The sequence below is a fragment of the Pristis pectinata genome, chromosome 8 (genome assembly GCF_009764475.1).
Source record: "Pristis pectinata isolate sPriPec2 chromosome 8, sPriPec2.1.pri, whole genome shotgun sequence".
NCBI lineage: Eukaryota > Metazoa > Chordata > Chondrichthyes > Rhinopristiformes > Pristidae > Pristis > Pristis pectinata.
Window position 1 is genome coordinate 64,937,052 of NC_067412.1, and position 26,738 is coordinate 64,963,789.

The 26,738-nt window shown below is 39.9% G+C and overlaps 1 protein-coding gene across 3 annotated transcripts in view; it reads right to left on the reverse strand.

Moving 5' to 3' along the window:
- LOC127573398 (kelch-like protein 4) overlaps positions 1 to 26,738 on the reverse strand; it is a 202,641-nt gene that overhangs the window by 95,981 nt on the left and 79,922 nt on the right. For 2 of the 3 annotated variants that reach the window (XM_052021585.1, XM_052021586.1), the window contains exon 1: positions 15,121 to 15,638. The exons of the other annotated variant lie outside the window; for it this stretch is intronic. In XM_052021585.1, the coding sequence (XP_051877545.1) occupies positions 15,121 to 15,536 (416 nt within the window). In that variant the 5' untranslated portion in view covers positions 15,537 to 15,638. Of the gene's footprint in view, positions 1 to 15,120; positions 15,639 to 26,738 lie in introns of those variants that run through there. 3 annotated transcript variants of the gene reach the window in all.

A 26,738-nucleotide genomic window follows, 5' to 3' on the forward strand; every position in this document is an offset into this window, starting at 1 on the left:
GAACTGAGAATGTGGATATCACTTTTATTCCTAATCCCTTGGAGAAGGGAGGCGTGTCTCAGAAATCAGCATGCATTGATCATCTTTTATTTCCATTGAAGGTGGTGGGAAATTATTTTCCTGACTACCTGCCATGCTTATGCATCAAAATTGTCCACAACTGAGGACTCTTAACACATTAAAATAGCAGATGTTATACAATCACATTTCTACCTTTACATTTCATTACCTGTATACTTAAAAAGATGACAGGCATGAAGGCAGGTAATTTGCTTCAGTTTTGAATATGTCTGAAGTTCTTTGGAAATACCTGTCTCTCAGCCATTTCAAGCATCTGAAATGTTGTGCTACCCAATAAATCTCTGGTTGGTGAACCCTGATTTACCTTCACGTTACATTGCATTTGTTTTTCCCCATAGATACTAGAGAATGGCTGGAACTTATTGGACATGGTTGTATTGTCTTCGGCTGTCTTTCTTTATTGTACAGGAGACAGTGGCTGGAGATAGTGGATACATTGGTTGTAATCTATCAGAATGTCCTGGATTCTGGAGAGGCCCAAATGGATTAGAAAATCACAAATGTAATACCACTGTTCAAGAAAGGAGGAAGGCAAGAAAGTATGAATCTATAGTCCAGTTAGCCTAACATCCAACCTTGGAAAATGCTGGAATCCATTATTAGAGGCAATGGTAGGATATTTATCTACTATTATCTATAGGTTAGATAAAAGGGAACCAGTAGATCTGGGGGACTTCTGGAAGGAATTCAATAAAGTGCTACATTACTGCACAGGATAAGAGAATTCATAGAGATGGGGGGTAATATATTAGCAGGGATAAGGGAGCATCTGACTAACAGAAAACAGAGATCTTGGATAAATGGGACTTTTTTGGATTGGCAATCAGCAATTACTTGGGTTCCAGAAGGATCAGTGCTGGGACACCAACTGCTTCAAATCTGTATTAGTGACTTGGATGAAGGGACTGAATGTACATTAGCCAGATTTGCCTGCAAGGGATATACGTAAATGCTTAAGTAAGTGGGCAGAAAGTTGGCAGATGGAGCATAATGTGGGGAAGTAGTGAGGTTACCCACTTTGGAAGAAAGAATGAAAAAGCAAATCACTACAAAAAGTTGTGGTGCAGAGGTATCTGGACAAGCTTAGTATATGAAGCATAAAGAGTTGGCATGTAGGTACTGGCAGTAATTAGAAAGGCTAATGGTATGTTGGCCTTTATTGAAAAGGATAAGAAATATAAAAATAGGTCACATTTGTTGGAAATTTACAGGGCATTGGTGGGACCATACCTGAAATACTGCGCACAAATTTTGTCTCAATATTTAAGAAAGGATATGCTTACTTAAGAGGTGGTACAGAGAAGATTCCTCAGGTTGATTCCCAGGATGAAGGGATTGATGCATGAAGAAAGCTTGAGCAGTTTGTGCCTACACTGATTGGAGTACTGAAGAATGGGAGGTGATCTTATTGAAACTTCCAATCTTCTGAGAGGGATTGGCAGGTTGGGTGCCAGGAGGATGTTTCCCCCAGTGAGAGTATCTCATGCATGGGGACATAGCTTCAGAATAAATGGTCATCAACTTCAATCAGACCAGAGGAAGAATTTCTTACCCCCAATGGTCATGAATCTTTGGAGTTCTCTACCACAAGAGCTGTAGAATCATTGAATATATTGAAGTTAGAGATTGATAAACATTTAAATTACAAGGGAGTGGAGGGGTCTGCGGAAAGAATAGGAAAGCAGCGATTGAGACCAAGACTGGATCATTCATGATTTTCTTAAAATGGTGAAGCAAGTCAGAGGGGCAATTGGCCCATTCCTGCTCCTGTTTTATATGTTTTTGGTATGAGACCCATGTTTTTGGAAAGGCTTCGATGGTTAATTGTGCAGCATTATGTTATGACTCTATAATGTCAACCAGATAATGCTGTGTCCGTCCCATGTCAGTGATAGAGACCATCTCTTCTTGACGCCCAGTGATCTTTTTAAAATGCAGAACACTTAACATCAAAGATTTATTTGAATAACCCCTTCGTAATCACCTGCAATTGAATACAAATACTTTGTATGTATTGTTTGGACCACACTGCAGCTGTAAATGCATTCATTAGAACTGACAGAACTGCTATATCGATTTTTTTGTTATTGAGCTCAGTACTATGGTTATCATTGGTGTTTCAGTGAGGTAGGTAAAGCAGGTTGTTATTCAACTCATCATAATACCTTGTAGATGTGTTCATGTTGAAACAAGTGACTATTTAAGACAAACAACTAGTAAGCACTTTTGCATTGATCCATACCCCTAGAAATATCTGATACTTGGCCAGCACAATCTGCCCCCTTATCAATACCATCAGTAGAACCATTCACTGTCAACTTACTCCATTTACTACCTTAACCAGTTCGCTGCATGCCTGTCACGGAAGACTTGTATATGTTGCATTTAAGCCAAGGAGAGACAGGAATGTTGGTCCTGTAGTAGCTGTGTAGTGACAACTATTTGTCTAAGAAGGGAAACAGTACATGTGAGGTTGGAAGCACATACCTCCATTTGAGTTTACTCCTAATCATATTGTTTAATTCCAAATGTCTGTCAATTTAAATAGATATCTTACCAAAACAATATAGCGTTGCTTAAGCTTTGGCAAAGTTGCTTAAGCTTTACTGCTGGATAGGCCAATGAAATATAGAAATCGACAATATTAAACAGAGGTACATCATTACTGTGATAGACTGGACTACTGTCACCTTGTGCATAGAAGTTATGAATAATTGGTCTCCGTAAGAGAGTAACCTCCTGAACTTTCAGGGAAGGTCTCAAAGGTCTAATTGACCAAGTTACCACCTGTTCTACTCCATTTCTTCTCATGTGTAAATTTTACCTTTTAACAAAAATGTGATTCGTGTATTTGTCTGTAATTATCTCATGTAATCAGAACACATCACAGATAGATCATATGTGATGGCATTAGTATCTCTAAAGACATATATATGATGTAAGTACTCTGTGTAGGGAGTTCCTTGCTGAGTTAGAATAAGCACTACTGTTTGAGGCTCCTGTGTCCTGGAACTTTACTGTAAGTAATACTTCCTGCACTCCGACAATATTCAAGGTCGTTTTTTCAGATGTAATGTAATTGGTGACAAGCTTACAAAAAATCAGTGTTGCACCTTTAAAGGTATCATGTATTTTGTGCTCCCTGTGAAGGCTCCAAGAAAAGTGGTAAAAAATGGGCCTTGAAGACTCAATCTTCCAACTTCAGACACAATTTAAGTACAGCTTACACAGATCCTGCAGGCAGTTGCTTTAGATGGTAGTGCATCAGCAATAGTTCTTAAAGCTGCACCGACCAAATTTTAAAGTGAAATTAAAGCAATGAAGACAATATGTGTCTCCAAGTAATGCAACTAGCTGAGAGCAATTATGGGAATATACTTCTACTCCTTGTAGCAACACCATTTCGGCTGAAAATGAAAGAAAATGGCAGCTGAAGCACAAGCAACCTTCACATGCAGCTGGGGGTGTATGGCAAGAAATGTGAATCATTCACATCCTACATGGAGAGGATGGAGATATTTTTTAAAGCCAGTAATATTCTTGAGTTGGAAGGCAGTGCTGAAAATGCACAAGCAATGAATACCGCAGTAAAGGAATGGAAGAAATCAATATTCCTTACAGAAATAGATTCTGAAGTATATCACACACCCACTAATTTAGAACTGCCACAGAAAGCTACAGATATCTTATTTGCAGAGGTAGTTCGGGGGATGAATGAATACTTCAATTTATAGGCATTTGAGATGGCCAAGAGATATAAATTCAGCACATGCAATCAAAAGCTTGATTACACTGTGGTACCCATAGACCTAGAAAGATATTGAAACTTGTAACTTTGGAGAGTTTTGGACTGCGATCTGAAAGGATCCAGTTGAAACTCTTAAGCACAAAAAAAACCTTAAATTTAACAACATATCAGATTGTGACTTCCATGGAGATGGCAGTTAAGAACATGAGGAAATTCCGCCTTATGCCTGCCATAAATGTAATGGTAGCCAATAGCCAAAAGGCACTTCCAATGCTTTGGTTGACTAACAAGAGCAGCGTTGTGTAATCAGTAGTGGCATAAGTCACCATTATAGATGTAACGGCAGTCACTCGCCAAACAACTTTTCTTTTAAAGAGTCGAAGTACTACTCTTATCAGAAGAAATGATGCATACCAATAGCTAATAAAACAAATCACAAGACAATGGGCTGGAGTGGAATCTTGCATGTAACAATTTTCTCACCACTTCACAGAAAAAGAATGTGCATAATGCTACCGCCGTTACAGATGGCACAAAATATATATCCTCTGTGCAGCAATCAACTGTAATATGAACCTATAGGACTTTAACACCATGATCCTGATTGATGAAACATTATTACAGATATAGATTTACAAATTGTTTAATTATGGGAAAGATGTCTATGACAAGTTGCTCAAATCATCTACCCTTGACAAGGAACAAGGGCAATATAAAGACTTATTCAGGACAAGTTTTGGAAGTCTATTAGACAGATGAATTTGGATAGCCAGTGTTTCAAGCTACCCCAAAGTTGTACTGGACTATACTGGGTGACAGAAGCAGAGCAAGGCATCAATATCACCAGGGAAATCAACCACTTCAATGACAAAAGGTGAACAGTTGTTTTCTTATACTTGTTCTTGCATGCTCAAATTCGATTGAAATCAGATATGTAGACACTTCTATGACAGCAGAACATACCATTGAAAGATTAAGATGAATCTTTGCTCAGCAATGGACAATAGTTCATTTTGCATTTGCTTGAGTGTTTTGTGTGATGTAAAGGCATCAGATGTTTAATTATTCCTTCATTTTAATCTGTTTCCAATGAGGCAACAAAAAGATAGGTGCTTGTGTTTGAAAAGGCCTTGATGAAGCAAGCTTACTTTGTTTTCACAATGAATCATTGAATGGCTAAATTCTTCTTTAAATAATATGCAATTCCAAACTACTGCTAGTTTTACTCTAGCAGAGCTGTATAATGCACCAGTGGCTTCACAAGTGAATGAAATTGGTGCAGAATAACCTAGTGTGAGAATATAAAGGTTGCAAATGAAGCAAAAGGAAATGTTTCAAGAAAACTGTTACGAACCAGCAACAAAAGAAACACTCCGAGTCATGATTCAGTGTTAAAAACTACTTTATTAATAACTACTTGTGATATTAAGAAAAATAAAAGTAAAAATGTTAGAATGTTAGAAGTAAGAATGTTAGAATCTTAAAAATTAATCCCAAAAACTAAACTCGTAGTGTGTGTGTGGCAAATTCCAAAATTCCACGTCCAGGAATGGTTCTTAAAGTTCAGTTCAGCAAGCCATAAGGTGAAACGTGAGCAAAGGCTTCTTCAAAACCACCGTTGACTGAAGACAAAACGTAGATGTAGAGAGAAAATAGAGAGAGTAATTACGAAATCCAAATGGTCCACTTTGGAATCCAAACAACACCTCAGTGTTTACTCAGCAGTGACCAGTCCACCGCATCTGCCTCACCACGAAAGGGTCTTGAATCGTGGCCGTCCACACAAATACCTGTTTCCTTCTACGGGTCAACAACAAAGTGAACTCCACTGCTTTGTTCCGAAATATCTGCCACCCCAAAAGGCATCCAAGATGTGGCCATCCACACAAATACCCCTTTCCTTCTCCAGGTCAACGACAAAGTGGACTCCACCGGATTACTCCAAAAATCCATACATGGATTGTAGTGACAGACACAGTTACAGTTTCTCATCCATCGATAGAGACTAGTAGGCTGCTGTCTCTCTCTCTCTCTCTCCTCTCTCTCTCTTCTTCAGTCTGACTCCAACTGACTGCTTCAAAAACGTCATTACGTCCTTTATCTTCTGTTGTCGTCAACATGCCCCCCACCCCCCCAACACACACACACACACACACACACACACACACACACACACAACTATGCTCTATCTTAAAGGGACATTCGCCAATAGTAATCTAGTCCGTAATACAAAGCATAAAAAAGTAAGAATATAATCAATGCAAGCAAGAGTTTGTAACTTAGCCTGTCATGTTTACTTAAGAATTCAATAAGATCATGCCTGATTTCACCTCAGCATCTGCACTAACCTCAAATATCTTGATTCCCCTAGCATTCCAAAAATCTATCAATCTCTATCTTAAATATACTTGGAAACTAAATCTCCATAGCCCTCTTGGTTAGAGAATTCCAAAAATTCACTACACTCTGGGTAAAGAAATGTCATCGTATCTCTATCTTGAGTGGTCAATCCATTATTATGAGATATGACACCCTGGTTCGAGAAATCTTAGCCAGGTTAAACATTATCTCCACATCTACCCTGTCAAGCCTCAAAATAATTTTGTGTTCTTCAAGGATATCACCTCTCATTCTTCTAGACTGAATAAAGTGTACGCCTGCTCTGCTTAATCATAACCCACCATTCCAGGAGTCAAGCTGGTGAACCTTCATTACACAGTTTTACAAGTATATTCCTCCTTAGGTAGGAATAATGTTCCAGATGCAATATCAATAGGGTCCTACACAATTAGAGCAAGGCATCTCTCCTCTTATGATAAAACCCCTTCCATAAGCCCAATTTACCATTTGCCTTAAGCAAAAAACAAACTGCTGAAGGAACTTAGTGGGTCAGGCAACATCTCTGGAGGCAAAGGAATTGTCGATATTTCGGGTTGAGACCCTGCATAATTGCTTGCTGTATGTGCAACTTAACTTACATTGATTTGTGTATAAGGACATCCAGATCCCTCCAAATAACTCATCATTTGAAAAATATTCTACTTTTCTATTTTTTCTCTCCTAGTGAATGACCTTACATTTTCCACATATATTGCATCCTCCACACCCTTCCACATTCAATTAGCCTGTCTCTATTCCCCTAAGGCCTCTCTGTATTCTCCTCACAGTCCAAACTGACACCCAGTTTTATATTGTCAACAAACTTGGATATATTGCACTTGATCCTCTCTTTGAAATCATTGATAAAAATTGTAAATAGTTGAGGCTTCAGCACCAATCCCTACAGCACCCCGTGTCAAAAATGGCCTACATATTCCTTCTGTCAGTTCACGTCAATATATTACTCCTTAGACTGAGTGATCTGATTTTGGTTAATAATCTCTTGAGTGGCATCTTATTGAGGCCTTCTGATACTCTGAATATACCACATCAACTTTACTGGCCTTCTCTATTTACTGGTTACAACTTCAAAAATTCTTGCTACAAATGCTATGTGTAATTAGATAAAAGATCCTTCAGCTTTGGCTGGGTAGCATTTTTCTGAGTTTTGACTACAACTGGAAGCATACTCTTTTGCTTCCATATTCTGTCTCTTCCTGTTAGACTCTGGTTATCATTACCCAATGTGATACTATGCACCCAAAACAAAAAATGCTGGCAATACTCAGCAGGTCAGGCGACATCAGTGGAATGAGAAACAGAGTTAACATTTCAACTCGTAGACACTTCACCTGTTCTAACAGTGCTGTCCATATAGGTCAGATGATCACTGCAAGAGACATACTTGTGGACACTGAAGTACAGCATGATGATGAACGTATTCATGACATTTCTCATTTTCTCATTCTTCACAACATAGAAGAAGGCTATTCTGCCCATCAAGTCCATGCTGGCTGTCAGAGCATTCACATCAGTTGCCATTCCCCAGTTATTTCCACCATAGCCTTTTCTCACTCACTTGCCCATCAACTCCTCCCTGATTCTCCTGGACTAGGGACAACTTACAGTCAGCAATTCACCTATCAATGTGTCTTTGGGATGTGGGGGAAACTCATGCACTCACAGTGCACACTCCACACAAACAGCACTCAAAGTCAGGGTCAAATCCAGGTCACTGGATCTGTGAAGCATCAGCACTAATGATGAAAAGTCAATTATTTTTCAAGTGTCACATAACTGTGGTGAGTCAATCAAAAGGTTGCTCACCACCAGATTTGCTAAAGCATTAGAGAAAGGTACACATTTGGGAAGTCTAAACTGACTGAGGAGGTTGGTGTATAATGACCATGTACAACTGTGAGAAGTGTTTAGATGCATTTACTTTGAAGTGGAAAGCAGTGTGGGTCCATATGTATCTAGGATTATGAAAATAACATGGTGGTTTTTATCATGTACATATATGAAGTAAGCACCATATACAGTGAATTAGAATAAGCACCTTATTTGAATTTTTGTGTCCTGAAACTGTTATTGTACGTGTAACTTACTAGAACTTTAGCGGATCCAATGTCCAGTTTAAGATACTTTGCAGTGTATAATTCTGAGAGATGATTTGCCAAAGGGAAATTATTTCCTGCAATAATTTTTTTTTCGAACAAGGCACGTGTTATTTCAAACCACATTCTTCTGCTTAGTTACATGCCTCTCTGTCTCCAATGAAAGGGAGAATCACCAATCAGTCCTATAGTTAGGATCCAGTAACTGTACCAGATTGTAAGACCTCACTTGAACAATTGATCAATAATTTGCTGAATCCATTGTTAGATCCATGAAATGACATTTTTTGCCATCTTAAGTTGTGGAAGATCATTAATACATACAGAAAACAATGAATTAATGTATTTGTAGCTATTATTATATACCTTTATACATAAGATTGATGATCTAAAAGTTAAATGTACTAACTTTTGTCAGTAGTTCTTAACAAAGTGTTAATACTCTAAGACTAAATATTGTTACACCAGAGATAACTTTGGTTTAAACTTCAGAAACCTAATGATTTGTATTAATTACAATTCACACCATAGTTGATTGTTTAATATAGTGTCTGGAAATGTTTTTCTTTGATCAAAGGTATTTGTTTATCATGTGGTTAAAAATGAAGAAAAGGTATAGCTATGAATTTGCGTAGAGCACGGCAGTTGGATCAACTGAGGAGCAAGCGTCACGAATGGCTGTAATGGCCTTTAAAGATCATCTAAACTCTGTAATGTATCGCAGCCCTCAATATAAACCCCCTGCTAACTACCAATGTCTTTTGCCTTCAGTTGTTTTCCTTTTCTTTCTCTTCAGCTGTGGGTCTCCTTTTCTCCCCCACTAACCCTCCTGAATGTTGAATCCATCTTTGAGTTACTTGCCAGTGTCTCACTCAAGTGCTCAATAACTATTTATTGGAGGTCTACAGTGATTTCACAGGCTACTTATCCATTGATCGAGAGAGGGGTTTTCAGTGACTCATCTTGCTTGCACCCACAAACATACATTTCACTAGAAGCTGTTGGACAGTAATCAGAAATCTCTTTAACCTGGAGGTACTGAGGCTGGTTGTAATATCTGCAATTCATTTGAGATCAACTGACAGAATATCAACAAGTGAACACAGAATATTCATTCCCCCTTTGTATAGCTCAACCAATAAATGGAAAATCTTGCTGAAACATGGAGGGGCAACTTCTGTTCCATCTTTATCACTAGAATTTGTACCTTCCAATACTGCTGCCAGTTTACCTTTACTGCTTACATCCAGTTTGAAGGTATACACTTTTGCTCCATCTTTTTGTGACGGGAATGATTGTTTACTTTCTAGAATTAACACACTTACAAAAAAGAGAGCTGATGGGGTTTTACTGTAAAATAGAGCACCATCTTTTTAAGATGTATCATTGATGTATGTGCAACATATTTCAAAATGACATGTTTCATCTCTGTTTCACCTGATCTCATTAACTATATTCTGACTTGTAACAGTGTAATCCCTACCTTACCAAGTACACGTGATAGGAAGAAAGAGAGCCATTGGGAGCTCATTCAAGCTTTGCTTTAAGGCTGAGCAATCAAATGAAATATTCATTTATGCAGCATCTGTTACGTAAGTTGCATTTTTAATTTAGATGTTCATTGTATTCTCCCACAAAATGACATGTATACAAAGTGCAAAAGTCCTATTTGAATTACTGAACATGGCCTCTTCAAAAATTTGAATAATGCTCCCTGTGGAACACAGTCAAACTCATGCTGCCCCAAGCCCCACATTAAAACATCCAAGGCATTAAATCCTTCCAGCCACTACTAATGAAGCGTTATTTATCTATTACCAAGTCCTTTACACTATAATATATATTCTGGAAAAAATCTCCTGGCATTGATTTGAAAATAACAATTCTTAAAGATAGTTTTTGATGATACAGTACATTATTTATTATTTCACTTTAAATGTTCTAAATAGCTATTTATTACTCTGTTTTAAAATGCCTACCACAATGTAACCCCAAGCAAATACTTCTGTCTCAGCTTCTGCTAAACCATTGATTTCTTTGTTACAGTGACTTTTCAATATTCTTCCATCATCCACCCTTTATAAGCATAAACTGAATAAAAACACTGCTGTCTCTATGCTAACCTACATCAATTTCCATTCAGTCAATGGCTCCTAGTCAGGTAGTGCCTCCATGACTTTGTCCTCTGTAAGCATTTGCAGCCTTCCATTCTCCAAGTTATTTTGCACGTTCTTAAAGCCTTTTCCCCAAATTTAGCACTAATCCAGTCAGCTACCAGGGTCCTAAACTCTGGAATTTCCTCCCTAAATCTTCTGCCTTTGTATCTCCTTTTAAATCGTCTCCACACCTCACCTCTTAGACCAAGCTTTTTTTTGGTCATCTGACCTAGTACCATACTGTATATCTTAAATTGTGATCAATAGCATTTATGTGAGCCTGTTAGGGTATATAGTTACATTAAAGATGCTAAATAAATGTAAGTTGCAACAGTTCTTATGCAATGTTCAAACCTCATTGCATGATTTAAATAATTATATATTTGTTCAACTGTTCTGAATAAACACAGTTTAAACTGTGAACATACCTTATTCAGGTGGCCTGTCCCTTTAAGAAAAACTGTTCTGTGTTTGGAAAATGTTGCCATAGGAGTGGGTTGTTTTAAAATTCAAGACTATACTGCAGCTGCTTGATGAGAATAAAGTTTACACACCTCCATGTTTCACCCACCTTATCATTAGTATTCGCACATCATTCTATTTGATTATAAGACCTTTTTGCTTGTGGGTGTTATGATTACCATCGATGCAGGTGGAAAGTGTTTGTCGGGGTGAAATTAGCATATGGTTGCAGTTTGCCCATTTAAAATCAAACCTTCAGCCCCGGTCAAATTTTTAAAAAGAAACAAGTGTTCACCCACAGTGTACAATCAAAGCTGTGAACTCAGTGTGCCAGGACTGCAGGCTGTCAGCTCCAAAGCAGTTGGAAAAACAGGTGAAAGAAACCATTTGCTTTCTTCATCTGACCCATATCTTGCTGCTAAATCAAATTTCTCCCTTCACTTTCTTGTGATAATCTTAAAACAATTTGAAGGCCAAACAGAAGAAATGCTTCATGAAAAATATTAGGTCAGATCATGGTGATTTTTTGCCAAGGGCTGAATCTGTGCTACTGAACTTCACGTGGAACCTGGCGAGGGAGCCCAGTCTTGCTGGGTTTCCCAGCATCATATTGTGTTGTGGGATCGCATCTCAGATCTTGTGCCTGGCTCAGGATCCAAGACCCCACTGATTTCCTTGGGCATTTTGGGACACAGATTTAGGAGGCAAGCAGAAAGGTAAGTTAATTCCTTCAAAAAAATACCTTTGGTTTGATGTTTTTAATTACTTAAAAGAATTTTGTGCTGTTAGTTTAATTAAATATATTTGTTTAGTAAAATGTGAATGTTAGAGACTTTTTAAAGCTCTTGAAATCAAATTTTACAAAGTCAAAATCCTGCCCTCAACTTTACCAGCTGTCAACAGCGTCAGATGCATTTCAGAGTGGGGTCCTGTTGCTGATGAATGCGGAGGTCTACAGGAAAGGCCTATTGCTTCCAGCCAAGTTTAGTGTCGGCAAACTTAGACCATGGGCAATGTATCCTTGTTAATGTGGTGACCCAGCATGTTCTAGCCCAATAAACCTATCCACTAACATCAGTCAACAACTGTTTATTATACTGAACAATGTACCTTGTTTTCCTAAGTGTGTGAAATGTCCTTCAGACTTGCCCAATGGTTTCGACAGAAGAGTTTTACAAGTGAACATGTAAAGGACAGACTAGCTTGAGAGACTGACTGAACACCTCCTCTTCTTTAGTTTGGAACTGGATTATCAGGAATCTTCTGCTTAGAATTGGATCATCAAGATAAGCAGATCAAACTTGCCTTCTGCAGTTCAAACAGTGAGAGCTCATGAGCCCTGTAATATGTCCACAATGAGTTCCATTTCAGCCAAGGCAACTGCATTGTCTCGGGTTGCCTCCCAAAAATTGCATTGATAGAACTCCAGAACAGGTTGCTTACCTCCTGTTTTAGTCAGGGAATGGTGTGAGGCAAAGAGGCTGACAGTGAGGTGTGAGGGATGGAGCAGTGTTGCTAAGGTAGAACCTAGAAAGGGGCATATAACATAAAAATTGGGAATGAGGGTATAACGATTTACACAATGATAAAAAAAATCAAAATGCTGATTTCTTCCATGTATCTGAATTTTTTTTTCCCACTTCCTTGTAGGGAGAAGGCGGAGGAGTTTTGTGCTGGTGACACCCTCAACTCACTGCCTGAAATCAATTGTGTCATTGAAACTCTTGAATATGATGATAATAATTGGTTGTAGTGTTGTTGGATGCAACAAGAGAAAGGTGATATCAGAAGGGCAGGATGGTAGACCTCGAGGTTCTTTATTGTTTCAGTTGTATGGTGGAATTCTAACCAAGCATTTAGAGTCCTAGAGTCATAGAGCATGGAAGCAGGCCCTTTGGCCCAACTCATCCATGCCAACCAAGTTGCCTACCTGAGCTAGTCCCATTTGCCCTCATTTGGCCCATATCCCTCCAAATCTTTCCTATCCATGCACCTGTTGAATATCATATAGCTATTGATATGCTTCCTGACCATAAATGTCCATCAAATATGTCAACTAGAAAAATAGCCAATAATGTTCACTGAAATCATGAGAAATAATTTTCTGCTTCTCTTCTTACATCCATAGTTGTGGTTTAGTAACTGGATACTGGAGGCATTAGTTTATCATGTTATGTTATATGTCTCGAAAATGAAAGATTTAAGGGGAGTTAACAGTGTGTTTGTGGCAGAGCCACAATTATTTTGTTTATGACTCACTGCTGGAAGACTGAGTCAGGCACAAAGCCCGAGGTATCATCTCGTGCCCTTCCTTTGCACACTCCTCATCAGGCAAGTATGGAATTAGGCTCCTGTCCCAGGGTGACATGGAGTAGTGTGGCAGAGCTGTGTGTGAAGGTCTGTGGACTGCGATTAGGAGGGTGGGGTGATGGTGATTGTGGCCAAACAGTGATTGAATAGAAGAGTTGAGCTGAATGGATGGAAGACGGCTAAGTATGAAAGTTACTGAGGTGATTGGGTTGGGGGAGTGTGGGGGGTCTGGTGGGAATCACATGTGGTGGATTAACGGGAGGTAAAAATTACTAGTCAATGGGAGGATAGAAATTAGTAACTGAGGAAAACAAGTGGTTGGTTGAGGGGGGTGGGTGGGAGGAGGAAGAGTGCAGATGGAAAGCAGTGGTCAGTGGACATGGTCAGTTGTTGAGGGGAGACTTGACTGAGTAGATCGATAGGTAGGGAGAAAATCAAGTCAGTAGATTGGTGGATGGATGGAGGGGTTGGTTGACCACCAAGCGTCTCATGCTTGGCGGCTGCGGGAAGTGACTGTCCGAAGGACCACCAGGTGAAGGTAACACTTAAAAGAGCACCAACCTGAGGAGCATTCCCGACACTGAACTCCAAATTGCACTGGCAGGTCCTCTTTAAGCAATGCTGAAGCAGCCTTTACAAATCCTTATTAGCATATACATATCACAAATAATGGAAATTACCCCTGAGCATATTTAAATGAGGATATAACCTTTCAAACCTACCAAGAAAAATATTTGCAATCTTCAGGTTTAATCTTTAATAACTTTTTTTTTGTCAATAGTTTCCTATGCCAAACCCCATTTTTTGAGTATTGGTTGTTTTCCTCCCCTACTTCCCATAATATTGTTTTTTCTCTCTCTCTCCAAGTATAACAACCGTGTGCCCTCGGGCCACTACCATTACTCCAACAGCAGGCTGTAGCAACTCCTGCTTCTGTTCTGCCTCCTTCCCTTTGGGTGCCTGTTCTCTGCTCCTCCTGATGGCAAAGATTCTGCTATGTTTGAATTCAGAATCAGAGCATTAAATAACCAATAAGCAATGCCAGCATGCATTCTGCCCTTTCGCCATTCACTGTTTATCATTGCAGTTACTTGGTAGGAGGTTGACTGAAATTATGTGGAAATTACAATGCAAAAACAAGCTATTCACCAAAAAGTCTGTGCCAGGTTTCATGCTCCACATGCATCTGTTCTCACCTTATTTCATCTCACCTTCTGCTCCTTCCACCATCTAATACTTATCTAGCCTCCCTTTCAATGTTATTTACATCAGCCACTCCACGTGGTACTGAGTTCCACACTCTCATGGTGTGTAGTGCCCTGGATCTTTGGAGTGAAGCCAAAATGTTACAAGTTTGGGCATTCACATCAGGTGTTTCCACTCACATAAACAAGGGAGACAAAAAAACACTAAAAATCTGCTTTTTTTAATGTGCCATAAAATAAAGCTTTGCATAAACATGATTTTGACACATTTTAAATATAACCCAGAATAAATTATTTATCTGTTCTGCTGACTGCACTGAAAGCAGACGTATGTCTAAGGCTGCATAAGCGGTCGACACAAAACTCTTATCAGCCTATGGAGTTGCAGCACATACTTGCACGTTTTACTAAGGTGTGAAAAACATGTGATTGCAGACAAATTATCCACGGGAATTAGATTCCTTCACTGGAATATGTAATAATGTACTCGGTAGCTGATCGGTTATACTTGCAATAGGCAAAACACAAAAATAATCTGAGAGCTTTACAGCTAATAATAGGAATAATAATGTCTATGTAATGGATTTTTCTGTTAAAAAATGTTCTAAACAATATTCAGCTTTCTTCAGTGCTGCTAATATTTCCACACTACAGACTCCTACCTCTCTCCAGACTCTTCTGTAAGATCAGCACTGTCTGATTCCAATGTTTCTTTGTTTTCTTTTTCTTCTTCTTTAAATGAGTCCTCTTGTGTGGGAATTTTAGAGAGCCCTTCGTTCTCTGGTGTGCGTGGAACTGTATTCTGCTGATGGCATGGCTGACTGTCGGGTCTGTTGTAAATTGGACCTGGCACAGGTGCCAGCAAACTGCTTATAGGGCTGCTGTTTTTCCTGAGCCCACTCCTGTCCCGAGAGTGGCTTTTCAACCTGTTCTGACCCATGCCACGGTGCTCAAATCCCTCCTGCTGAAGACAGCCAGTGTTTCCAGAAGAGCCCTGCGAGGGGTGGCTAAACCATTTCCATCTCAGCCTCAGAATTTGCTTCATGTCAAACTCCTTCCTCCCAGATACAGACATCATTGTCCAAGAGAATTTTAAACTTGTAGATGGAAGCAAGCTTCCTCTTATTCCTGCTGCACGCCTCTGCACTGAATCCTTTCAGTGTAGAAACCAAAAAGAACAAACCTTTCTTGTCTGAGCAGTACACAGTACTGCTAGCACTCACAGCAAATACTAAGCTGCTGCTAACTGTGTAGGTGGGATACCATACTGACAGGATGATGAGGTCAGCCCTTAAACGAGTAAATCAGATTAACACAGGAAGACAGCTACCAAAACTCTAAACAGCAGCTGGTCTTACATGCAGCTGAATACAGACTTACTGACACTGTCCTTTGCTTAGCAAGATCCCATCTGTTTTACAGAAATGAGAGCTGTAACATAAGATCCAGGAAAACAGGCAGTAAAGTCCTGGGCTTGTGTTTCCCGGGAGAAGTAAATGCAGCCAGTGAATATTGCCATTCCTTTTTCCACATGACACTTACATTCGCTCACTAAAAGACTGAGTCAACAACAAAGCATTTTTTTTCATCTGGCTTTAATGGTCCCTCGACTTGCCTTGTCACTTTCTTTACTGGAAAGGGGGTCAAAAGGCTAGTGTCAAGCCCTGCCACGCACTAAACAACAGTTCAAAGTGGTGAGAGAGAAAAATAGTTCAAGTCAATTATGTTGTTTTGTGGTGTGATTAAATTAGGGCAAAGGCTGTTTAAATCTCACAGAAGTGTCATTGATCTAGCACAGTTTCTCCACATGATGTACGATGTGATGGAATCACTGAATGCAAGTGTTAGCTTTTTTATATTTAAAAATAGCCGAAGATATAATATCTCCCGATGCAGAAGATCACTTTTGATTCATGGTTTCCTTGATATTTCGTAAGCAATAAAAAAATCCCAAAGGACGACTTTATTTTAATGCCTCTGGTCTTGCTTTAATCAGAGGGATGAAACAAAAGAGAAAATTCTGCTCAGAAGTGCCAATGGCTGAAACTCTCTGCAAACTATCCATTAAATAAAGTTCCCATATTCAGAATCTCTGGCTGCCATTCATTCTTGAAATCAGAAAATGATATGCTTTCACTAATGGGTAAATTTTCACTTCTGCTTTATTGCAGAAGAAATTATAGACTCAATCTTTCTCAATTTTTCATGAGAGGATGTTGTACACTTTAAAAATCATGCAGTTTGGTGTTCTTTGATACAGTGACACATGTACAGTAAAAGGTGCTTCAAAACAGCGCTGAGGTTATTATTCCTTGAAATAAAGCACAAGCTGGAGAAAAGCCACAATTTATTCAGCTGAAGGGGGTGATTTTTGAAGGCTCTTTCAAGTATTAAAGAGCCTCTGTGGTGCAATAGTTTGGGTATTGAGCTGTTCAGCCTGGCTTCAGCCCATTTGCCAACTTGGTAAAGAAATTGAAGTTGCCCAAAATGAATAGTCTTCTGGCATTCAGCAATGAAACTATCTGCCACTTGTTGGACAACATTTCTCTTAAAGCTATCTCCCAACAGCAGTCAGTTGATTGGGAGTAAACAAGTGGTTGCTGAGGATTTTTGCAATTCTTAAAGGTGTGCCACCTTTTACTCCACCTTGCTCCTGGAAATTTAGAAAGGACTTTGGCAAAATAGGTGAGACACCACATCAAGAATCCCATAACCTTCTGACAATCTTTTTTCTGAAATTCTTGAGGAACTTCAATTGAAAAGCAGTTGTGCTCTGCTCATCCACCTTAATGGACAGCTAAGGTGAATCAACAGGAAGAATGGTGTGTTTGGCCTTTGGCATCTTGCAAGGGTCTGGAGGAGGGCTGGAGGAGATCATGTGGCTAGTTATAGTTGCTTCAGCTGCTGCAGGAGAGAGGGATCAGGAGGGAATGCTGCACCCTTGCCCCTACATGCTCAGAATATCGCCTTTGTATCTCCTCACCAGGACCACTAGTGCCATGTCTGAGAATCTGCATAGCCTCTACCTCAAGCCTGACCCATTCTAGTCCTGTGTTTCATCCAGTTCACTCCTTCTTTCAATAGAAGTAGATGCATTGAACTCACATGTAATCCTGCAGGAGTGTTGGTTTTAATCAGGACTTTTGTGTAATCAGGACCCCACCCACCCGGGTCATTCTCTCTTCTCTCCTCTTCCATTAGGTAGAAGATACAGGAGCCTGAGGGCATGTACCACCAGGCTTAAGGACAGCTTCTGTCCCACTGTGATAAGACTATTGAATGGTTCCCTTATACGATGAGATGGACTCTTGACCTCACAATCTACTTTGTTGTGACCTTGCACCTTATTGTCTACCTGCACTGCACTTCCTCTGTAGCTGTGAAACTTTACTCTGTATTGTTATTGTTTTTACCTGTACTACCTCAATGCACTCTGTACTAACTCAATGTAACTGCACTGTGTAATGAATTGACCTGTACGACTGGTATGCAAGACAAGTTTTTCACTGTACCTCGGTACAAGTGACAATAATAAACCAATACCAATAAGCTTGCAAGTATCTGCTCTAGCAGCTCCAGGCAAATTCAAGTTATGGTATTCAGCAGTTTGGACCAAAACTGTGTGCTAAAGGCAAACTTTCAGGAAGGCATGTCTTACTAACACAGCGATCTGCAACGCTCAATGGAAATGTGTTGAGCAGGTGGATCGTGATGTCAATCAGCACACGAGGTTGACGTGACAACAGTGGTACCATTTTGGAATTCAGCATTCCAGATACAGCCCTCTTACGAGGCACATGTTTAGCAGCTGAGCAATTTATCATCTGCTTACTGGTTAGTTACTGTTGTTGCAAACCTGGAAGTATTTGCTGCTTTCTAGAGTTGTTCTTGGTTGCAGAAGCTTAAAGGGAGTGGGTTGACAGGTGTTCAGTCAGTCAGTGTGTGCATCAGCCCTGAGCCACACATTGCATCTTCAGTGGCCATGGCCGACCTTGTAGTTCAGCACTGAACTTAATCAGTAGGCAGTCATTGACAATATGTAACGTGGTTTGTGTTTTGCCGTATCCACAGTGTGGATTGTTGCATGGACTCTAGTGGAGGTTGGCAGCATCTAGACTTTGCCCAGTCTGACAGTATTCAGCAAAGTCCACTGACAGTGTGGTAGGTGAGCAGATTTATATTTTAAATTCGTCCTCAGGCTTCAGACGTCATTGGCAAGACCAGCATTTATTGCCCTTGAGAAGGTGGTGGTGAGCCCCCTTCTTGAATCACTGCAGTAACTCTGATGAAGATACTCCCACAATGCTACTGGGGAGGGTATTCCAGAATTCAGACCAAGCAATAATGAATATACTTCCATGTCAGGGTGGTGTGCAACTAGAAGGGAAATCATCCACATGGGAGCTGGAAATATTTGCAACATCTTGGAGCTTGCTGTTCAGTGTTGCACAAGAGAAGTAACAAACACTTCTTATTCAGGTACTTCAAATTAATGTATAACTTCTAGAGATGCTACAGTTGCCCATTTACCTCTTCCCTTCCACTGCCCAGGACCCAAAATACTTTCAATTTAGTATATCATATTTACTGCTCAATGTATGTCACCTCTATAGCAATCAAACAAATACTGGGTGACAGCAGTGCAGAAAAACCTCCTTCAATTTGCAAATGTGATCCTGAAATTCCAGTTGCCTCTCATTTTAGTTCTCTATCTCACTTTCACTCTGTCCTCTCCGTTCCTGATCCCCTGTGCTGTGCCAAAAAAGCTCAACAAGCTTGGGGAACAACACATCATTTTCAAACTGGGCACATCACAGCATTCTGGATAATATTGACTTAATCAATTTTAGATAATCAGTATTTCCCACAGTAGTATTTCAAATTTCTAATCATCATTCTACATTCCTCTGCTAATAATTATTTTGTACTTATATTTTATCTTTCTGTCCCTATCCCCTCCTTCATTCACTTTGACTATCACCCCTTTTGCCATTTAATCTCACGTCTCCCACTCTTTCACACCTTCCTTTGTTCCTTCTTTCTGCATTTTAAACTCATCCCAGTGCTGTAAAAAAAAGGTCAATGACTTGATACATTAACACTGTTTCATTCTGCATGACCTCCTGAGTATTGTCAGCATTTTCTGTTTTCATTACACTTTAATCTCTCTCACCAGAGACTAGCTGAGAAAGAGAGAATATGTAACTTTGTGAGCTCTGTAAGCTTGCCCGTAGTGCAGGATGACATTGACTGCACATACATCACTTCATAGTTGTTGCGGGATAAGTCTGCCCTATTACCAGAACCCAAAGGAATTCTGTTCCTCTTGCATTCATCTAGTATGTGACAATATCCAGTGAGTCATGCAGGTTAATACCTGGTATCCTAGCAGCAGGAATGATGTCTTTATTTTGTGGTATCTCTTGTATTTAAGTGACCAAGAAAAGCTGAAGGTCGATATTCTGGTATGCAAGCCCCTGCATACGTGTTCAGGATGCATACAGTGAAATTCATGCCAGCATGCAAAACTAATGGAGGAGATCACTGGCCTGCCAAAGCAACACCGTCAGTATATCACCCCTGTGGAGGTACTGGGTGTGTGTGTGTCATGATTCGCATTAGTCTGTGTGCTATATAACTTCACAGGCATGAGATGACATGCGTTTCCATCAGCTGCACAGCAAGCAGCTTAGGAGGAGGAACACAAAGTGAAGGACTTGGAAGAGGAGAAGAAAGGAAGAAGCAGTCTAAATTCCTTTCTGCTTAGGCTGTCCATAACAACGTACATCCAAGTTCATAACCAGTCAATACAATTTCAGTTCCTTGTAGAATCCCTTGTTTCCCTCACATGGCATTCCTTTAGCCATAATGCCATTCGCTTTTGCAAGATAAACATTCCACACTGGATTTATGCATGTCATACCATATTCCACATATATCCAATGGATCAGCCTGCGTGTTCACTTAATAACTACCAGTTGCATGACTTTGCCTGCCCCAGTGTACCAACAAGGCAACCCAAGTGTGTCAGTGAAGGAAGCTGCTGAAGGCTTTGTAGGGTGACTTCAGATGGCTCTGCAAGAATATCCTGCAAAGCCACCTACAGCCTTCTGCACTGAAAGTTAGCGGACTTCAACCAGTCATCCCAGCATGGGGGTCATCAGTCGAGGCAGGCTAGCTGTCGGCTAACAGCAAGATCACAAACAGAGAAGCAGAAGAAGGATATGACTGTTGTCTTCTAGATGGAGAGCAGCTGGTTTATGCTCCAAACATTGTCTCCTGCTCCCCTGAGATGGAGCAACAGCAGGTCCTAGAAACCTGTCAATGGATAAATTTTGAGTCTGCTGTGAAAACTTAAAGTTTTTTTACACTTTGTAAATGACTGCAGCAGTTGTTATCTGTGCTGCAGTGAATACTGTGGCATCACACCTTAGACACTACATGCTGGTCAGGTGGACAAGTGTGCAATGGAATTCCATGCTGAACAGACAGTTTGTGTACTCGGCATAAAAATCTGCTTGTTCCTCCATGCTCCTTGACACTGACAACATGGCTTCTGGCAGGTCACTCAATGCACAAAGCATTTAATTGTGTGTACCAAACAGCCTTCTCCTGATGCCTGCACCATGAAACTAAATCATCTGCAGCAAAACTCTGTGCAACTTTACTTTCTGGGAAGTTAACACATTTTTCATCTATGCTTGTCCCTGCCCTGATTAAGGCACACTCATGCCTAACGGTGTGCTACCTACTCAATGACATGTGCTGTTGGTGTCTGGTCTGGTGGTTGAAATATGAACAGGTTTTTGATACGTTTCATCACAATTGTCTTCCTACTATTCCTCTGCTGTCAGGGCATCTCCTGGATTTTAGAAATGAGAAAGAGTACAGGGGTGGTTTGTGACGTTTATGCAGCTTTTAGATCAGAAGAGATTGTGGGTTGAGTATTACATGGAGTGAGAGCAGGAGATTCAGTGGGAAGGTACAGTTTCCTTTGGTGTTCTTACAGTCTCAGCAACAGCAACTCTGACAATGGGCAACACTATCTCCTCCATACTGGAATTAAGACATCCAGGCAAGCTTGGCCCCACTGGTTAGCATTTTCTAAGCACATCTTGTCCTGCAAGTGAGAGGGAGTGTCGTGCAATATGTTTGGGTGACAATAGCTGTCATGGTTGTAGAGCTGGCACCATTTGCAAGCTGCAAGAGGTATGTGTGAGACTTAAAACAGTGCTGTGTGTGAGGGTGAAGTGAAGCCCACGAACATTGGCTATGAACTCTGATGAAGCTTTTGGTAGGTAAGTGATAAGGGTCCAGAGAATTGAGCATTTCCTGAGGCTAATGATGTCTTTGGTATTGGTATTGGTATTGGTTTTTAATTGTCACTTGTACCGAGGTACAGTGAAAAACTTGTCTCACATACTGATCACGCAGGTCAATTCATTACACAGTGCAATTACATTGAGTTAGTACAGAGTGCATTGATGTAGTACAGGATATTTAAGGATGTATTCACTGATCTTAACTGCTTACATGATGTCACTGAACTTCTTGTGGTACTCATCCAGGTCCCCTAGGCTTGACATCTGTCATTGACCTTCATGGCTCTTTGTTTTGACTGCAAGTGTCCAGGTGGTCTCTTGGACGTTGGGAATACAGGATTACACAGAGGTTTTCCACATATGGTTCCTATGCAGCATCTCAAAGCCATTTGAGCCTGCTCTCTCCCCTGTTGTACCATTGTTCAATGTTTCCCTCAATAAATTTACTTCTTGCATTACCAATGTTATGTTGTTTTGTGGTTAATTTATTGGACAGATAGCCAAAGGCCTGGATACACAAGTCTGAACAATGGCAACAGGGAAGTTCAGATTTATGGAATTAAAAAGCTAGTATCACTAATGGTAACCATGAAACGTTGTGATGAACCATGATAAATACCTACCTGGTTTAATATTATCCTTCAAGGAAGGAAGTCTGCCTCCTTAACCAGTCTGGCCTGAATGTGATACCAGAGTAATTTAGCTAACATTAATTGCCCTATCAAACCATTCACTCCTGGGGAAAGTAGGGACAGGAAATAAATGCTGACCTGGCTAGCAAATCCCACATGCCATGAATGAGAAAATAAAATCTCTTTTATTCAGTACAGCCTAATTTTAATTCAAGCTAACCATACTGTACATGATATTTGCATCCTGCTGATGCATCCAGTCAATCACAGAGCAGTTAGGACTGGCTGGATGCTGGAATAACCAGGTAGTGTAGAGTAGGTGTGCTGGCTGCATTGCAACCAGTGGTCAAGTGTCCAAAGTGTATTTATGCCAGGAACATTTTCGAGGTTATCAAATCTAGCCACCACATTTTTCTCACTAGCAAAAAAAATCCAGAGCAGAGACCTTGGATCATTGTTACACTGCAAACATCATTAATTTAAGATAAGATATCTTTATTAGTCACATGTACATCGAAACACACAGTGAAATGCATCTTTTACGTCGATTGTTCTGTGGGCAGCCCATAAGTGTCGCCACGTTTCCGGTGCTGACATAGCATGCCCACAACTTCCTAATCCGTACGTCTTTGGAATGTGGGAGGAGACCGGAGCACCTGGAGGAAACCCACGCAGACACGGGGAGAACGTACAGACTCCTTACAGATAGCAGCAGGAATTGAACCCAGGTCATTGGAGCTGTAATAGCGTTACACTAACCGCTACACTACCGTGCCTGCATCATCATAAAGTGTGTTTCTTTGTAAGAATCTTTGAAGGCCCTCTTCTTTTTTACCCTTCACACTGAGATATCCTGTCTGTCAATCCACTCAGTGGGCTCCTGAGATACCAAGGGGAGATAACTCCCACAACAGAGCTTAATGGACATGCTGACATGTTGTACACCATGGTTTGGGATTAAAGGGCACAATCACACTATGAGTCATCTAACATTTGTGGAACAGTTGGCAACCTTGCTCATGATCTGTGTGGATGCTGTTGAGGACTATGCACTGCCTTTGGGAGGTTGAAGCCAGAGACCCCTGTTTAGGATCAGGCTTGAGCATTGTTCCCTACATTAGACACATCCCACAGTTCCTTCAATCAGGATGATGGATTTATGCCCAGAGCACTATGGTATCTGCAGTTTTCAAAATGGCTGGCATGGATTTAGATATTGTACTTTAAATGCTAGCGATGGCTTTGTGACTGGAAAGGTTGGTGTTGCTCAATAATAAATTAGAAAAGGAATGAATTGTAGGCAGGGGCAGAGTGACCAATATTGACAACCACTCAAATGGAGTGGACCAGGATCACCATAACATAGTAACATTAATCCAGCTATTTTAATAATTATCTGGTATTTTATATTCTGCCTTTAAAATACATACATAAAATGAATATAGACTTCAAGAGTGAAGAAATTTTCTGTAATTTTCTCGAAAATGAAAAGGTATGATTTGGGACCATCTCACAAGAGGACTTCATTACCTAATTTCTGACTAACAAGTTTTCGATAAAAAGATTGTTGATGCTTTTCAAGCTATGGTTCTTTTGTGGATGTTAATCTCAAACTGGTATCTATAGATTGCAACCTATCACTGGCAGTTATTGGCTAGACAAAAGCACAGCTCTCCCCACTGTGCAGCTAATTGTCAATGTTATTTGCATGCAAGCATATCAATGTCAAACCCTGGAAAAATGTTAGTAAGGTTCACAGAAGTTCGGTGAGCAGCTCATGCTTTTAAACTACAGAGTCTCTATTACCAACATTTTGTCAGCCTATGAGTTTGTGGTGTATAGGGTACTAAGCAGATTGTTGATTGTAAACAGAATCCTTTTAAAGATTGGGAAAAAAACCAGAACATGTCCCAGAAACTATGGCAACTTCTCCCAATAAAAGCAAGGTGATTTCTCCACAAAAATACAGTGAGTGGAAGAGAGTTGCACACAATGAACATTTTTAAACACTGTAGATGTTGGAAATCTGAAATAAAACCAGAAAATTATGTAGACACTCAGCAGGTCAGGTAGTATCAGTGGAAAGAGAAACAGAATCAACATCTCAGGTCGAAGAGAGAAAACAAATCATTTTTAAGTTTCACCCAAATTGTATGCAAAATAATTATTCTTAGTTATTTACAGAGTGTAGTCATGAGTCTTGATTGTCAGGCATAGTTCCCAATCATTCCCAATCATTATATACAACAAATTACCGAAGCTTCAAACCAAGCTGATACAAAGCCCAGCTATTATGATCTTATTTTTGTCCACCGTAGTACAGAATTACATCCTATTGTCACATTGCAGCATCACCTTCCCATCACTGAGCACCCAAAACTGCTTTGTTCAACTCATCAGCATCCTTAACTTATACAAAAAGAAATCATAAGAATTTATATCAATAATAATTGATGTTTTTATGAGAAAACAAGTTATTTGCAATAAAACAGAGAATGATGGATTATTGCAAGGGTTCTCCATAGGATCAGCCTCTGAAAGGAATACACTTTATATCAATGCGGGGTCAACCTACAATCCATTTTAAACTATGTGAAACAAGATGATAGGTTTTTTAGTTGTTACATTTATAATAATCAACTTCTGTCTGCCCTATGTGTGCTCTGATGCACAATGTATCTGTGTGGTTCATAAAAACATTGTACCAAGACCAACATATACTTTTGGGTCCTTCTTCTGTCCTAAATGTTAACATGGTGTCTGATGTGCAGATTCATGATACTTCTTTTAAAATGTAATGAAACTAAAAGCAATATTTATAAGGTGCAGTTTTAATGAGAACCCTGAGTGAGAGGGCATAGCGTGTTGTGAGTGCTGCCTGCTGGTTCACCATGCTCTAGAATTAAAAACCCAGTGTGTACTTTGTTGTATCTATAAACAAGAAGCAGCTCTCGTGCTTCTGAACAGACAAATGGTTGTCCAATTGCTTTGAACTTTGGGAGTTGTTTTCCTAAACACGATTATCATATATGAGTGTTGATCTGAAAGGTTACATTCTTCAGCTTACTAGGGTGCGTTATCTGCATTACCACTGGTGCACCACTTCCTGCTCTTGTTTATGTCTGGATTTTGATTGCAGGAATGGTATTTACTTGTGCTTGTGTCACTTGCAGCAACCAAAAGGAGAACAGTTGGAATTGATTTAGGGTAATCCAATGGAATTGCTGCATTTGAAGTAGAAAACCAATTCATGAAGAAACAAATTAAGGTTGTGCAACTTTACCTCAGGTGTTTCAAATGCATCTATATTGTCCCAGGATTTGCATTGTCAGCCACAACTAGGCGTGTCAAAGAGAAGTGACCTGTCTCCACTATTTCCACAATACAAGAAAGGCAGAGATACAGTATATAAACCCCCTGAATCAAAACTCCAAGCAATTCAAAATTAAATCATTTTGACATACTAGCCAGTGCGCTGAGTAAGTAAGGAGGCTTTTGTTTGTAAAGAGCAATGCATTTATCGTTTCCTCTGTGGAGCTACAGATTCAGGTCTTTTGTTGAGTTCAAAATTAAAATACTGCTGGAAAGCTAAAATAAAAACAGAAAATCATTCAGTAGGTCAGGCAATATCATTTGTAAGAGATTTCGAAAGAAAGTTTATTGTCTCCACAAATGCTCCCTGGCATTTTGAGTATTTTTGGCATTTTCCGTTTTTATTTACTTTGTTATTTTGCCTAAAAATACAAGGATTTATATTCATGTGGTTAATATGTTTCTGTTCCTCTTATCATTGAAGTGTGCTTCTCTTGTGCACTCCACTATAAGTCTGTTATTTGTTCATCCACATGGCTTGTGGGATGTCAATAGTTCTGCTGATGTTTAGAAACTTGGGCAAGAATAATGTAGTGTAACTCCACCTTGCTTTGAGTCAGTAACCTGTTCTGAGCTCACAAGAGAGAGAGGGGACAAGTGTTGGATCATTGGCTGTTCGAGACATCCTCTGATTAAACTTGTGTTGCAAGATGCCTGATCTGATGTCTTACGGTTGTGTGTATGCATGTGCCAGATGAACATTAATGGAGCAGACTTTTACCATTTGTGTTTATTGAAAGTGGATTATGCTGATTTACACAGCACATGCTGCCCCTTTTTCTCCATGACCTGAGTTCCAGATATCAAATAAGCTAAATGAAAACATTGCATTGTAGTTGACCTGAGAGACCATTGGTTTACAGTGACATTTGGAAGACTTGCTCGGTACTTGAATGTTAGCCCAGCGGTTGTGCTCCAGCTTCTGGGTCGAGCAATATCCTTTAAATAGAAGCA